The 17,113-nt window shown below is 38.2% G+C and overlaps 1 protein-coding gene across 1 annotated transcript; it reads right to left on the bottom strand.

The window, feature by feature from the left end:
* Positions 1-144: 144 nt before the first annotated feature.
* On the bottom strand, positions 145-11,703 carry frg1 (FSHD region gene 1). Its single transcript, XM_030735595.1, has 9 exons — positions 11,595-11,703; positions 10,264-10,331; positions 8,237-8,359; positions 6,458-6,515; positions 6,012-6,126; positions 3,658-3,762; positions 3,327-3,418; positions 929-1,039; positions 145-290 (listed from the first exon to the last, which is right to left on the bottom strand). Exons 1-9 carry the CDS (start codon positions 11,651-11,653, stop codon positions 254-256), a joined length of 768 nt encoding a protein of 255 aa, XP_030591455.1. The 5' UTR covers positions 11,654-11,703; the 3' UTR covers positions 145-253.
* Between the last annotated feature and the right edge of the window lie 5,410 nt (positions 11,704-17,113).

Below are 17,113 nucleotides of genomic sequence, written 5' to 3'. Positions count from 1 at the left end.
TTATACAAATACTGCACCACACAGAGTACTGTCAAACTAAGTCATGGATTAACAAATCATACATTCTTCCTTTTCATTAAAGCTTAGTTAAACCTCAGGCTGTAGTTAATTTCCTACTAAATAGAAGAAAAAAAAACAACCAAAAAAACAAAAACATTAAATGTTTATTCAAAATATATAATCAAAACAGTCATAAACCCATGTAAGATGACCACAAAAACATTTACAATCACATGACAGCAATCCACAGTCTTCACTTGCAGTACCTGTCCGCTTTCATTTTGCTTCGCCTGCAATAAAAAAAAAAGGACATGTTACATTCAGGGTTACAGTATGTCAGTGCAATTAATCAATTATCTATTTATTAATTCAATGTTTAGAAAACTTTGGATTAAAAAAACAGCTCTAAACAAAAAGTGCCTCTAAACACATTTCAGACAACAAATACAAAAAAAATGTTTTCATGTAGCTTATATGTGTGATTATATCCATATTACACCAATACATCAAAGTAGGACGAAACTTAAGAAAATTTAGCTAAGTGTAAAAAAAGAAAACCAAAAGCATCAATACTCTCCAGTTACTGTCTTTGTGAATTTTTTTAACTCTTCATTCAGAGGCCTAAAATCCTGTCAGCTGTATTTCTGAAAAGGAAACAGCAAACAGAAGTGAAGTGCAACTATAAAGTGGATGCACAGGGGCTGCTCCTGAATGCCACCTTTTCATTGTTTTGTATTACAGTGTGTGAATATGCAGGGCTCTGCAGCACCTGAGTGCATTCCTTCCATTTAAAACACTCCTCTGGCAGTTTGAATTTAATAACTTTGTGTATAAATGCTCTTGAGGAAGAAGATCACTTAACGAGGAGTGCTCATTAAAAGAAACATAACTGCCTGACAATAAGGACCTAATAAGCTTATTTTCACACCTGTCGAGCAAAGCTTCGTGAAATTTTCCATCCGTCCTGGCTTTCTTTAATGTGGAGGCGTCTTCCTCGTTAACCCTGAGCCGTCGATCTTGAAAACTCTGAAACTTCTTCCTGTAAGTCATACAGCAACATTTATAAGGCTTTTAGAAAATAACTATCTAATTAACAGAGAGAGAGAAATGTTCACTGACACCAAGGCTTTAAGCAGCTAAAACCTTAAAAAAAAAATCCAAATAATGCTCCCCGGTATTATCTAAAGCGTGGGATTTAAATGTTGACAGTAGCACCTAAAGAGCAAAAGGCTGAGCGGCTAAGCCTACCAGCCGCCACCAGCGACCACACATACAGTGCTGTTATTTAAATATTCAGCTGCTGGAAGCTTTAATGGGGGTAGTGGGATTTTTCCCTTTAATTAATACATGCTGTACATCTGAATAAGCTTTACCTGACTATTATAAAGACACTGGAAAAAGCTTCAAATAATCCCTCATTTTAAGATAAGCCATCTTAACAATATACTTAAATATCTTTGACAAAACCTTCATAAACTAGCGTGGCATCTTGTCAGAAACCTCTTTGATATTTACTTTCTCTTCCCTTCTGCCTGTATTTTGTGATTCCCGAGCTGCACTCCATCCTGGAAAGCATTTCAGACGCTAAACACTACATCAAGACACAGGCTCAAGGGCAGCCATTATCAACATGTCAGCAAGATGAGTCCATTTCCCCGGCATTCATCTAAAACAAATAATAGAGTGGCAAACGAAAGCCAAAGCACGGCAGGCAAAAAGGGGAAGAAAAAAAAAAAAAAAAAAAAAGCTTCAACATATTGCCCGGAACTTAACAGGCCGCAGACAGGCTGCATATAAAACACTTGAAGCGAAAATGTGCCGCTGCCTGCTTTCTCATCACGCTTTTATGGCAGACCATCAATTGCTCCTTAAAGGTGTGGGACTGATGAGGCAGATGCTTAAAGGCGTGGTGATCCCCACACCCAGGCGTGTGTTTTTGCTGTCCAAATCTTGTCAGTGCAGACTGAGGATAATTGTGAAGATAAAGAAATTATTGTTTTTTTTTTGTTTTTTTCTTTCTCACTTCATCAGAATAACATGCTTTGGTGCTGATGGAGAGGAGGCAGATGGAGCCCTGCATCAACTGTAAAATGTCAAACTGGGAAATATTAAATTACTGACAGGAAGCAAAAAGAGCTTGTAAGACAAATTCCAATAGGTGTATAAATTTTTACAAAGTTGTGTCACAGCTGATTTGATGGTTTCCAGAAAACAGCACAGGAAGATAATCATCATTGTGAAGCTGACGGCTGGTCGCTAGCAGACGCCCCAGGCTCTGGTTGCCTAGGTAACCCTCTAATGTATTTACTACCCTGTCATATGTCAATCACCAGTATCCTGTAGTCGTAACGTAAGAAAAGTTTATCTTCAGAGCCGCCGACTTCGCGTTGTCAGTGGTTTCATAGTGACGTCATCGAATGTAATTTAGTTTCTATGGACTCCGATTAAACTTTGGCAATTACTGACAACAGTTTTGAGCTGGGCCTTTTTTCTGTCTTCTAATATCTAAAACTGAATCAGTTGTATGATGCAGCTCAAGTTTGGAACATCTAATGGTTGTGCCCAGCAGGGTTCAGATTATTTACTTAAGCTGAAATGATATAAATGATGTGTTATATAAAAGAAACGTTATAATTTAAAAGTCCTGCAATCATAAGCCTAGTTCCATGATGAAGTGCAACAGATACTGCTGTCAAACTATCATACATTATTGAAGTACTATGACACAAACTTGTTAGGGTGGCTTAAAGTTTGCCTTTTAATGATGTAGTAAACACTGAAGGTGAAACTACCTGAACTGCTTTCTCTTGAGTAGCTTTTCAATGAGAATGAATATTGACTGATATTTATAGCTTTCTTTCTCATGCAGCAGAGTAAAAACTACAGTAATTCCCTCGCCCTCTTTTCCCATCTGGAAACACCTCAGACTCATCTGTGTTTCAGCACTTATTAAAAAGCTTTTTTTTTTTTTGTTAGTGGGTTGCAGTACATTGTAAAGACGGCTTCTTTTTCTGGTCACTTTGTGTTGAATGTGGATGTGAAAAATTATAAGTGCAGTCCCCTATTTTTCACTGCCCTATTATGAAAGAGAACAGAAACTTCTGGTTGCTTTTTAAACTTCACATTAACGCAGCACAAAAACATCTACCCAACTTAGCAAAGAGTAACAGCTAATTATAACATTTTATTTATTTTAGTAATGTTTTAAACACAAGAGAATCCAAGGAGAATATAAGAGAATTCAACATGGATTTCCTTCATTAGTCTTTGTTTGGGCTGCTTACACATTTCATAAGCACTACTTATAAACAGTAGAGGTTACGCACACATAATTGATCTCACAGGACTTCACGCTGCCCCTGTCCTCATCTGCAATGTCATCTTTACGCTTGACCTCTCGTTCTGCACAGGCTCGGATCTGCTCTTCGATCAGTGGAGAAAAAAAAGACAAAAGAACAAAAAAAAAAAAAAAAAAAAACAGAGAGAGAGAGAAGGAGAGGGAGGTGGTGCATTACATATCAATACCTGGAACTCCCTGAAGTGAGGTCACAACATTTTCCCCCTTCCAACTCAACAGTCAGGCCCCTACAGAGATTGCATGCTTAAAATCAAAGGATTAACATGCAACCTTGTGGAAGAACACAATTTACACATCACCTTCACCATCTCGCTATCCCCTGCTGTCTTGCTCTTGGCCACGATGTCCCCGTTGTCACTGTAGGAAATGAAACAGCTATTTGCTGCCAGGAGGGCCATTTTGCCCTGAAGCAGAACAGAAAGAAAACAGGAAGGGGGGCAATAGATTAGATAGAATTGCAGTGGGATTGGTTGTTGTGACAGGCATGAAAGGTTGCCCAATATTTGATGTAAAAGAGTTTCAAGGTTGTGCTGGGCAGCTTGTTTATAGTTTCAACAAAGCATGAAGGCAAGCAGTGCACTACAGTGATAAGGTAGATGCATTCTGCATAATGAGTTAGTTGCTCATGACTTCAGGTAAATGCCGTCTCCCATGGGCTTAATGTCAGCCATGAAACATGTTACATAAGGCAGGAGACGTTGGTTTAAAAAACAAACAAAAACAACACAGCACAAAAAACCCAATCCTTTAACATGATGTGACACAGCCACAAAATATGGACGCATTTGTTTCAAACAATAACTGTAAATTTCAAGACCATAAAGTTACATTATTAAAAAAATGTTACATTTTCTTCTGCAGCCTTGAGTGTAGAAACCCAGGATTATAAAAGAGAAAACCCAAGTAAACTTATATTCAAATGTCTTATTGGACTCCTAATTGTTCAGCCTGTTATCTTATTATCTATTGATTCACTTATTGATTATTCAATTAATTGTGTCAGCACTATCTGTACTGCAACCTGGTGTTCACAGGATTATCTGAGCTACATAGAGACGGTACGTGGTATCTAGCTGGTGCTGTATTTTTATCTTTATGTAGCCTGTTATGTTTGTTTAGATTTGTATCCTAATGTGAACGTGTTCTCTGCACTTCACTGCACAGTAATGCTGCTGCTAGTGTGCTAATAAATGTACTGATTAAATCTGTGTGACTGCCTTTTTAACCAAAGCATCTCTTCAGAGTAAAAAGTCAGACAGTAAAGGGACTGAAAGGCTGCACACCAATTAAATGTAAGACACAAGAGTCCCTCCAGTGTTTGTTGGCAGCCACTTTGATAATGAAGGCACTCAGAAACTATGATATAATCATTATTTTTCTTCTTTTAATCCAGTGCCTTTAGCAGTTAAAGATGGCTGATGTTCACTGTCTAGAAGGGTTCAATAAACCCAAAACAACCGTTTGCTAGATTTAGTGGAGTAATGCCGTCATTAGCAGAGAATGTCTGTATTTGTAATCCAAGCTTTTCTATTCTATGTTTTGGTAACCTGTCCGTCCACAGTCTATGTGAGCCCTGAAGAGAGTGACCTCTAACACTGCACTGTAAAACTAAAATGGCCACAAAAATCAAACAACTGCACAGTTGAAATTACTTTATTTAGCCAATTTGTGTAATGATAAGTTGACGACAACTTGTTAGAGACATTTATTATACTTTAAAATGCTAGTGCGGGCTGGTTTTTGGTTGGATCTCACCAGCAGCCTCGTTGATATAAATGAAACAGAAAATAAGGGGGGGGGGGGGGGGGGGGTGCTGTGCCTGTTTGTTTTGGCCTATTATGCTGGTGCTGTAGTTAGAGATCAGCACCTTTACCACTTAAAATAAATATCTATTCAGTCACGACTTGCACATAAAAACTGGGTATCTGTGCCAGCAACAAAAGAAAAAACAAAAACAAACAAAAACAAACAAAGGCTGTATCAACTTACTGCTAATGCAATGTGAACATACCTGGCTGCTGCAGCTTCTCAACATAAGCATTTAATTGGTGAGCTGAGTTATATTTTGAGTACTCGCAGGAACTTCAATAGGTGTGATCGCTTAGGATTCATCATTTGTAATCAAAAATGCATCTTCAAAGCAAGATGACTGTAGTATCTTGCTTTGAAGCTTAGCTTACTTAGCTCAAAGTGGTTTTTACACTCAACTAATAATCCCCCCCCCCCCCCCCCCCCCCCCAAAAAAGTTACACAAAAAATACAAGAATAGAAACCACAGTGAGCTGCATCCAGCAGGCTGCAAACCTCTTTGTACGGTAACCAACATTTTCCTTCACTGTGCCCTGCGGCTGGCCAACTCAAAATATGTACAGCGTGAGTCTGCCAGAAGGACTACAATTGCCATTAATAATATAACGTCAGTAGATTGTTTTACTGCCCTCAGACTTTTGTGATCTGTAGTATTAAACCACATTTTCTATTAACACCAGTTATAACTGATGCTGCCAATCAACCATGCTGGTTATTCATCATTCATCTTGATAAGCGACAATAATTTTCTATGGAAAACTCACTGGACTAGAAAGAAACTTAAATAGCAGCTCTGTGTATCAGTACTGAATGGCGGCCTGCATTGATTAGGAGATTAACTCACATCCTGGAAGACTGGTTCCCATTGTTCCCTGGAGCCAATGGCATCAGAGCGCCCCACCACCAAACCCTCAGAGTTGATGCCAAAGTATTTTCCATAGCCAGACTTCAAGGCTATCCTGCAACAGCAAAAAAAAAAAAAAAAAAAGATTCGTAAGAAAGGCTAATCTAATATTCAAAACATGTTTCCCAGAGAATGTTTTTCTTTGTGGAAAAGAATAGTTCAATAACATTAGTGTATGAATCTGAGATCCATCACTGAAACTAATGCATAAGAAATAGCTCTATAACAGGCAGCACATCTTCAAGGATTGATTGCCCATGGGCTGGTAAATTACATCTTGACAATATAAACAGATCCTTAATATAAAATGCAGAAATGGGGTAATAAATCCACTGGTGAGAAGATGGAAAAAAAAAACAACGTGCAGTTTATCTTTGTATACTCACCGTGTGTCTGAGAGCTTGATGGCAGTAAACTGTTCTGGAGGGTCTGGTCCTTCATCATCTGAAACACAAAGCAACGTTTGCCTTTCACAGGTGTCAGTGGTACTTTTATCAAACTGTTTTAGTGTTACATTGTTTCTTTCATTGTAACGTTGGTTTTGACTTTTTAACCCTATCTGAATTTTATCCTAAATCAATATTTGCAGTTTGCATGTTTAATATTTGACTAAATATTGGGCTTTTTTTTAACTTTATCTAATGTCTTGTGTAAATAGGGCTAAACAGACACGGTAACATACAGTATTTGTTGAAAAACCTTTGACCTGTTATCATATTCTGGATCCAGATCTTATTATTTTGAAAGAAAAACACATTTGTCAAACTAAACTATGAGTATGGAATTATTTATTCTGTAACAATCATGCGCTGCTCTTAAAATCTGCATAATCTCTACTCATATTATAACATCCTTGAACCTGGTTCATGTTTTAGTTATGTATGCTTTTAATAAATAATGCAAACCCTCTGGTTATGCAGTGCTGTACTGTTCTGAGTCCATTCACAGGCACATTTATGACAACATATGGAAGGAACAGTTTTTTTTTAATAAGGTCTCTTGAGTTCTTTAGATGAGGCTACTTTGTGACATTTACAATCAATCAGAGCTTTGAGGAATTCACTTTGCATCATACAGGTCAAAGAGGAGCAGAGTCTAAATATTAACAAAGAGCGCATTAATGAAACAGAGAAAGAAATGTGACAGAAACTGCTTTTTCAAAAGGATGATTATGTTTGGAATGTGTTAGACTGCAACCCTGTGAAATGGCTAAAAGAACATCTGCATATTTCCACTGAACTGTGGGTGAATGTTAACATTTTCACAGCTTTCTAAAAGGCTGTAACATCCACAGAGTGGCATCAGTGTAGAAAACTCAGTAAAGACGATGAAATCTTTTCTCTCCCTTTCTATACCACTAGCTCATGTCCTCTTTCATCTACTAGAAATTGGTGTTTGTGCATGCAGAGGATGAGGACCAACTAAGGGAATTGGGATGTTTCAATCTTCCAGCCATTTTCACAGGTTCTCAATAAGCGTGGGCTGAATTAATTGTTAGTAGTGCCTCTATTCTGGGCGGACTGTGCCAATGAGCAGCACTTCCTCAGAAGTGCCTGAAGGCAGAAATGGGTGAAAACTCAGAGCTGGCTCTGTCCTCCTCCTCCTCAACTCAACCTCCGTTCAGCCTTTCAGTCTGGTGTCTGGATTTACTACGCAAGTAATTACTGCTTTGTGGACTGAAGGCAAAGCCTGGAGCCTACAGTAAACCTCACTCCAGATTACGTTTTTGCTATTCGGGTTTGTACGAGTGTGGAATAAGTAAAAAGCTGCACACTTTACATCTTCATTTAGAATGAGAAAATAAAGCAGAACTACTTACATCCTACAGTACACAGTAAACCCCCCCCAAATATAATCCAGCTTTTAATTTTTTCTTGCCTGAACTCAACATCAGGTATATTTTATATATATATATATATATATATATATAGGAAATGTTTTGTTTATTAAATGCAGACGAATTATGATTACTGTTATGACTGTTACAGAAAAGCATTGTCAGCAGCTACAGAGCTCTTATGCATGGGAACACAGATTTCTTAGCTCAAAGTGGTTTTACACTCAACTAATAATTCCATTGTCTTGAGAATAAGCCATGAGCTGCATCAAAGAGCTGAAGCTCTGAAATAACTAAATTTTGATGTAACCCCAGTCTCTCCTCTTACCTTTGTGTGGTGCGCCAAGTGTAAAGAGACCAGTATCCAGGGCATGGATGTACGAGTTGTTCTGCATCTCTATGGCAACTGTTCCTGTAATTTCTCCAAACGTACTTACAGACCACCAACCACCTAGAGAGAAAAAAGATCTGTGTCAGAGATTAAATAATTCATGGCACTACTGTGAACTTGAGATACATTAACAGTAGGGAAAAATATATTCTTTCAGTCATGAATATAACAGGAATGTTAATTAAGGTTTGAGTGAGACCTTTCTAGTTTATTCGTTTCATACCTGAAATAGAAGGCACAGGCATTTTTCACTTGTCCCACTCTGATCATCTTAGCTGTTTGTATGCTAAAAGAATATTGACTACTTAGTGGACAAATTACTAGTGTAAAACTGGGAATATCATGGAAAACCTCAGGGTTGTGGGGGGCTGGGGCCTATCACAGCTGGAATAGGATGAGAAGTGAAATACAACCTGGACAGGTCACCAGTCTGTGTCAACACAGGGAGACAACCAGTCACATTTGCATTCACTCCTATGGCCTATTTATTATCGGCAATTAACCTTTGCATGTCTGTGGGGGGAAACTGGAGTACCCACAGACAAGGGGACATGCAAACTCCACACAGAAAGGCCCTGGCCAGGGGGTGGATTTGAACCCGTGACATTCTTGCTGTGAGGTGACAGGGCTAACCACCATGCTGCCCTGGATAAGTGGAAGAAAATGGATGGATGGATGGAAAACTACATTTTTTTTCTATATTCAATTCAAAAAGCTGAATTTTCATATAGTCTATATTCATTACACAAAATATTTCAAGGCTTTTTTGTTTTAATTTTTATTAACAGCTTATCGCTCATGAAAATCATAAATGCGGTATCTCAAATTATTAGAATATCATTTTGAGTTTGAGCTAATTACTGTTCAAACAGTATAAATCCCATGGATCTCTCAGTCTAGTTTAGTACACAGAACCAACCGAAAGTTGACTGGAAAGGAAAAGTGTGGCAGAATGTGCACAAACAAAAGGGATGACTGCAAAAAATTTGAGGAGAGCTTCACTGGTGGCTTGTGTCAATGTCTCATGAGTCACCACACACAGACTTCTTCAGCATGTGGCTTCGGGTGCCATGTCATCTGCTGATGTTGGAGTTGGTTGCGACACTGTATTTACCAAGTCCAAAGTCAATAGAGAATAGTTGTTTTTCTTTTCTTTGGATTATATTTTTGGGCTTTTTTTTTTATTAGATAGTGTACAGTGAAGAGAGACAGGAAAATGGGGAGAGAGAGAGAGGGGAAGACACAAAGTAAAGGGCCACGGGTCAGACGCAAACCTGGGCCGCCCGCACCACAGCCACACGGGCATACATGGTCGCCTCACCCACTGAGCCACCTGGGTTCCCATTTGCTGAATAGGTTTATGGAGACACTCATTTCCTTTTCCAGCAGGAGCTGAACTGAGGACTGAGCACCTGCCCTGGTTTGCTTACCATATTATTACTGTGCTTGACTGACCAGCCCACTTACCTGACCTGAGCCTCACGGAGAATCTGTGATGTATTATTCAAGGGGAAGATGAGAAACACCCGACCCAAAAATACAGATGAGCTGAAGGCTGCTAACAAAGCAACCTGGGTCTCCCTTACACCTCAGCAGTACCGCAAGCTGACTGCCTCCATGCCACACCACAGTGATGCAGTAATTTGCAGTAAAGGAGCCCCAAACAAGTACTACGTGTATAAATGAAAATACTTTTGAGAATTTGGACATTTCTCTATTGCAAATCTTTTTCTGATTAATCTTGGGAAATATTCTAATAACATGAGATGCTGGATTTCTGATTTTTCTGAGCGATAATTGAAGCAATATTGAAGTTTAACTTTTTGAATTAAATTACGAAACTTTAATTACAAAACAAACCGTTCTAATATTTTTGAGATGGACCAGTACATACTTAATATTAAATGTCTTTTTGGCTTCTTTAGCAGACTTCTCCACTTTAGAAATACAGTAGATGCACATACCAACAACATCAAGCTTGTCCTCTTCATCTGCAGCTTTCCTTTTCTTATCTTTGTTTTTCTTCTTTTTCCTGTGAAATTAAAATAAAGATGGCAAAAATCAGCTTCTTAAAGAACTCTGGTTAAGAGACACACTAATGTGAACATATTTAATCTCCCTGCCGTCAAGTTAAATTGTTACTATATATATATATATATATATATATATATATATATATATATATATACACACAGTACCAGTAAATGTTTGGATATGTTCACGCATTCATATGAATGACAGAGTGTGTTTTGACTGGTACTGTATTCCTATATATAGTTTGTGTCAAATAAGGGGGGGAAATAGTATTTGTTCTTTTTAAGTTACCTTTGTTTAAGTATTTTGCATTTTATTTATTTTAGTATTTTATTTGATTTTGTCAAAAAGACTCTTTTGATTAAAAAAAAAGTCAAACATTTCTTAATATGTAAAGTAGCTAAATTTTATAAGCGTAACTTGTAAGAATATCCACACATTTTTCTTTAAGCCTCTTGAAATAAATACCAAAGAAATACATCATCATTTACTGTTCAACACGAATAAAAGCTCTAAGGACATAAGCTTCATTTCCATCATGAAGTATTCATCTCTAGTGACTTTTAACCTAAATTCAAAACCACTGTGTTCTTGTGCTTATTCTTTAATCAAAATGCCACAAGAAAACCAATTTTATGTCTAACATTAGATTCTCGACAGATATTTGGAAAAAATTAGAAATGCCCCAAAATACAAACAGCATGCAAGTCCAAGGTCTCTGAATATTTCTGAGTATTTCACAGCTACACCTTTAACTCCATATAGGTATTTATTTATGCTTAGATTTGCACTGTCATTCCTGCACAATATGGCTTATTTTGTTAGTATTTTTTTCTCTCTCTTTAGTATACAGCTGTGATTTGTTTTCTTGATGTGGGGTTAGAAATGTTTTGGAAACGACATCTGTACTGGATGTAAACTTTAACATATTAAACAGATAAGGCATATTAGTATTTTTATTCCAATATATTAAAGAAACAACCTTTAAGACAAAGGTTTAACTTCGCATTTTCTTTGACGGCGTGTTTTGATTGATAATTATGTTAGTGCTATAAAGCATTTTTCACAAACTTTCCCGTCCAACCTGAACAATGATTATGCTGGTTAGCTGCGGGCTAACATATTAGTTACTTCTTTATAGCATGTTACATAGCCTAGCCTAGCGTATTAGCTAAAGCAAGAAGAGAAAGCCACATAACAAGCCGCAAAAACTAGTTGGGGACGACATGGATTAATATCACAAAGCAAAATTAGCACTTACCCTTTATTATGACCTTTTAAAACCAGTTTGGTCGATTTTACGTGCGAATATTCCGCCATTTCTCTGGCTAATGTCAGCACCAAATAAACGGTGTTTCCTATCCAGAGAAGTACGGTGCCTGCGAAGGAACATTCTACACCTGGTTGTTCAAACCGTACAACCTGTGCATCCAGATGAATGTTTTGTACAGTGTGTGTGTATATATATATATATATATATATATATATATATATATATATATATATATATATATATATACAAACAAAACGAAACAAACAACAAGGAAAAAAATAAACAACAAAAAACTAGACAAAAAATTGTTCTATGTTTAGACTCCTGTTGCCACCACTCTTTATATCATTTAGTCAAGTCATTGTTTCTTTGTTGGGTTTAAACTGGCTAAGTGTGGTTAACCTAAAAAAAGTCTCAAGTGGAAGGGAAAATTTTAGACTGTGCAGTGAGTGAGCAGGACATCTACACTGGAGGAACCAAACAGCCACTTCACAAAAGCATGGCACATCATAGAAGAGCCACCTCCACAGAACAACACTAAGCTGTACATCTGAACCTAAAGGATAAAGAGCACTCTTTTGAGGGTGCCAATGTTCACATTTTGGACTGGGAAGACAGATGGTTTGAAAGAGGAGTTAAAGAAGCCATCTATGTCCACTGCAAACAACCATAAATGAACTGAGGTAGAGGTAGCGGATTACAAACACCAACTGTCCCCCATTTACAATGCAGTCCTGATCTCCCTTCCCAGGTGCCTCAACCCCCACTCACCTCTCTTCAGGTGACTTCAATAGGTCACTTGATAGCAGTGACGTGCGGTGAGGGTCGTGACTGGTGAGGCACTGAGGTCATCACATCAGATTTACAAACATATAGCTTATTCACCATTTGATTGGCAACAGTTGTTTTGTTTAACATTAACATAGTCTGAAGCAAACCTTTTAGCTCCGGTGTTGGTCTTCCTTTAATTATTATCTTCTGCTTCGATTGAAAGTCCAGTTTAGAAAATTCTTTCAGTTGAGTTATGTAATCTTCCATGTTGAACATAAGGCCAAGCAACAGGAAAAACTAACTGGCCTTGCTAACTGTTTATGGTAGCTTGCCACCGAGGAGTCGTAGAGTCCCTGGGATCACCAGCGCCCCCTACCATGAGGCACGAGAACTGCGTGCCTCACCTAGTGTCTCTTCGCAGCAGTTTCATGATCGCTCAACACAAGAATGCATTACACACACATACAGTTGTTAATGAAAAAAACAAAAAATAAACTGTGCATTATATACACCAGCTAAAATATGGAAATTTAGTTCATATAGTAAAAGTGTTAGAACATTTTAATAGCCACATGCAAAGGGAAAGTAATCCGGTCTCACTGCATAGCATGCCAGCACAGTTAGTAGTCATTGGCAATGACTATACTGAGCCGCACCACGGATTGCGCAATCCGTGGTGCGGCTCGCCGGGCTGGTGCCTCACCGTTCGTCTCTTAGTATTTGACCGGCAAATGCGAAAATTCAACGATTTTGAAAAAACTAATCTAAAAATGGTGTAGTTAAATGGAAAAGAACTTTAAAATACAAATCACTGAATGAATATAACCATTTAATTTATTTTTTAATTTTATATTTCCACGATGACAGGTGAGGCCGTGCCTCACCTGCCTCCCCTGACTGCACGTCACTGCTTGATAGAGTGGGGTGAAGTCTCATAGTGATGTCACCCAAAACCACTGATTGTAATGACCCACGCCTTTTTCACACCTTGGCATATGTGATTATGTACGTGAACAATAGTGGGTCAACAAACACCTCCAGCAGACACCCCCACTAAAGTTTAAATACCTGGGACTCTCCACCAATTGGTTTTAGAACTGAAGAAGCCTTTCAGATGAGAGGTGAAACATCTTCAAGAAACTTAAAGAAGTCCAGTCATGTGTTTTCAAGCTCCACAGATTACCATACACAGACATCAGACTGTTCTTTCTTTTTTCTTTCTTTCTTTCAATACTTCTTCCTTGAGTAATTTTGTTTTCCTCACCACACAGTAAAACTGAGCATGTTTTAGATTGAGGATTCAGGTGGTAGAAGGCACAGCTGAAACTCATCTGACACATCACACTAAATAAACTTTGCTCTTTGCCATTTATCAGATCATAAATCATTGTTTTTTCATTCATATCACGGTCAGGATCTGAAAAAGTGGCATTCATCTCTTTTTTACAAACACACGCATGCGCACGCAAAATGTTAAATGTTCTCTGAGTCAAACCCCCAAGACCCTTCTCTCAAAAGCATAAAAAGTCACACCAATCAGGCTAGGTGGAGGAGGCGTGGTTGAGTGGGTTGGTGCCCAAGACCTCTGGATGGTGTCCTTATGTAACTGTGTATGCTAATGATGCCTCATTAACAGGAATGACCATGACAAGAAGTAATAAATCATTTGAGGACGCTGTCAAGAAGTAAAATAAATTACACAGTAGCTTGTGTTATCTGCCTGATGCAATAAAACTCCGCTGGTAAGAACTCTGTTAAAAAAAGAGAGCAAAAATAGCTACACACAACTTCAGCAACCATCTAAACTCACCGTCAGAGCACAAAACAAGTTGACTGATACTACAGTGAAATGGCTGTAATACCTTAGTGAGACTCCTTGTGCTGCTGTGCTTGAGGAAAAGTTGACTTCAAGTGTGGAAGATTAATCTGTTTAGCAAAGTCCTGTAAGCTTGAGGGAAGTTGGCAAGTAGGGTTTTCAGAAATCATGAATCAACATTTTACCCAGAACTGAATCCCAGTTGTACTGCTTCCGTCATTTGTCAAATTCAGTAATACTCTGACAGCAATCCCTGCTGCTGATGGGATTAAATAGTCATAACTTGTACTGAGAGAGCTGAGCGGTTAAGCTTAAAGTCCTTAAAATGAGGTAAATAAGGACAATGTCAAAAAAATGGTAACACACTAAACTGATAATTCAGGGCCCGAGCATAAAAGTAACAATGACATCATACTGCAGCGCCCTGCTTCACTCTGTCAACACAAATGTCCTACTTTTTAATACAGAACAATGTATATGGGTGTTTTTTTTTTAAAGAAATATTAGAAATACTAGAAATTCACTGTAAAGCTAAATAAGAGTTTTGTATTAAGAAAATTGTTTTGGGTTGTCAGGCTCTAGAACATTTGGATGTTTTTTTTAAGGCATGTTTCTAATACATTACAATGTCTTCCATATTAATGAGCCATCAAACTTGTAGTTAGAAATGTTCACTTATCATTATTTGGGTGGGCAAGGGACAAAATAATGGTTATGAAATAGGAAGTTTAGAGTTTAGACCTTCAAAATGTCCAATAAGAAAACTTTCTTAAAATTGACAAAATTAGACAATATTTAAATGATTTAAAAAAAAAAATAGAGCTATTTAGGTTTTGAAGACACATGACCACTAACCAAGTGATGTTAAATTTTCTGCCATTTTGGGCATGGTGACAATGTAGGATCAAGTGAATAAGACTGCAGTCACACAGGCCTAGAGACTGGTCCATGACCACCTGGCAACCACCAGCCAGGAAAATGAGTATTCCCCAACCGGTTGTGAGTGATTGCTGGAGGCTGATGGCAATCGCAGGGAAAATGAGCTCTCAAGTCCCAGTACACAGTTCTTCAGACTGATCAGTGATGCCCTGGCAACCACCTGTCTCTAGGGAAAAGCATGTGTTTTGGTCGCTAGCATACTGCTTTGGTCTTAGTTTTATTTGCTGGTTCTCTCTGGGAAAACATAGAAAGTACATACTGAGCTGATCAGGAGCCAGGAATGCACTAACTAGGAAGAAACTTTGAAACAACATGGGAAACATGGAGCAAGGGAACACCCAGCGTGAGGGCAACCAAATACGATGACACAACAAGGAACTATGGGAACATAATCTGGCACCCAAAAAATGAGCAACGTTTGTAGCCAAACCTTCTCGTCACGCATTTTTATTACAATCTGCTGGCAACCAGAGCAATCACTAGGAGGTTTTTGGTACAGCACCTTCTTTACAACCGATTCCATCCAGTGACAGCCAGAAACGTCCAGGAGCTACTCCTAACCAGTACATACACATTTGTGCCTAACAGCTGGTGGTTGTATCACATCAAATATGGCAGTCAAGTCTTGAGCAGCGTGCACATGACATCACATGAGGTCATTTTGTTTCGTAGTTTTTATTGGATGTACAAAGGATTTCTCTGAGTAGGTGAAGCTCATTGCTTAGAGGGCAATATCCACCCTAGCCCACCCTGTAGACACTTCCCTGCTTTAAGGCAGAAGCCATTCAGTGTGCCAGTTTTGTAATTGCCTCTCAAGTAGGGCATTTAGCTGCTAGTGGAGGAGATTGCCATTTTAACTCTGAACATTTCTAAGTGCTGTTAGATCTCATTCAAAACATTCAACTGGGAAAACACAAATTGGCTTTTTCCACAAAACTCTAGGATTTGAGTTACAGAGTAGCTGTTTTTGCTGCAGCCCACACTTGTTTCTACCTGCAGCAACCAAAACAAACACAAGTACTTGTGAGTCTATGTAATTTTGTAAAAAAAAAACAAAAAGAAGCTCTTAATCATTATGATCAAAAAGGATCATTAGTCAGCCCACCTGTCGTCTGTGTATTTTTTGCTTCAGACATGCATCATAATATCAGGGGCCGGCTTTGCCATCAAAAAGACAAGACTGAAAAATCCTCAAACCCCTCAACATATAGGATGATACAACTTGATGATACAACTTATTTAAATGTAAACATCACAAGAAATGCTGCAGTCTAAACATCTGATCTTCATCTGGTGAAGGATGAGTTAATTCAGGCAAATTCCTATGTCCTTCGGTGTCTTTCATGTCCTTGTTAGAGTGCCTTTTGTTTAACTAGTCTGCCTGCTCCATTAGCTGCCTTTCAACTGTGAAAAGACACATTTATCTTCTTTTGTATGCACTGTACAAAACCCCAAACACTGCCAAAAAGGAATTAACTTCCTTTACTTTTTTAATTTAAGGCTACCTATTTCAGTCTCTTAGTTATTAGTTAATTGTTTACCACTTTGATCTAAATGGAAAAATTCAGATAGTGGAAGTACTGGCATGAAAATTTGCACAATAATATTCCCTATGAGATCCTGCCTGCATGAATTAATCCCCAGTGCAAATACTAATGCTAATCTGTCAACTCAATGCATTTTGGTATGTAGATGAGCCAAGATGACCTGCTGAAGTTCAAACTGAGCATCAGAATGAGGAAGAAAGGTGATTAAAGTGACTTTGAATGTGGTGTGTTTGTTGGTGCCAGACAGGCTGGTCTGAGTATTTCAGAAACTGCTGATTTGCTGGGATTTTCTCACACAACCATCTCTAGGGTTTACAGAGAGTTGTCCGAAAATGAGAAAATATCCAAATTGACAAGGAATAAAATTTGTTCCTTTTCTACAAAAGTGTGGTTTTCCTCAGAAAAGCTCTCTTAATTATTGGTTTAACACTCAT

This window comes from Archocentrus centrarchus, chromosome 1, assembly GCF_007364275.1.
Source record: "Archocentrus centrarchus isolate MPI-CPG fArcCen1 chromosome 1, fArcCen1, whole genome shotgun sequence".
Lineage (NCBI taxonomy): Eukaryota > Metazoa > Chordata > Actinopteri > Cichliformes > Cichlidae > Archocentrus > Archocentrus centrarchus.
The sequence above is the reverse complement of the archived record's forward strand: the minus strand, read 5'-3'. Positions and strand labels throughout refer to the sequence as shown.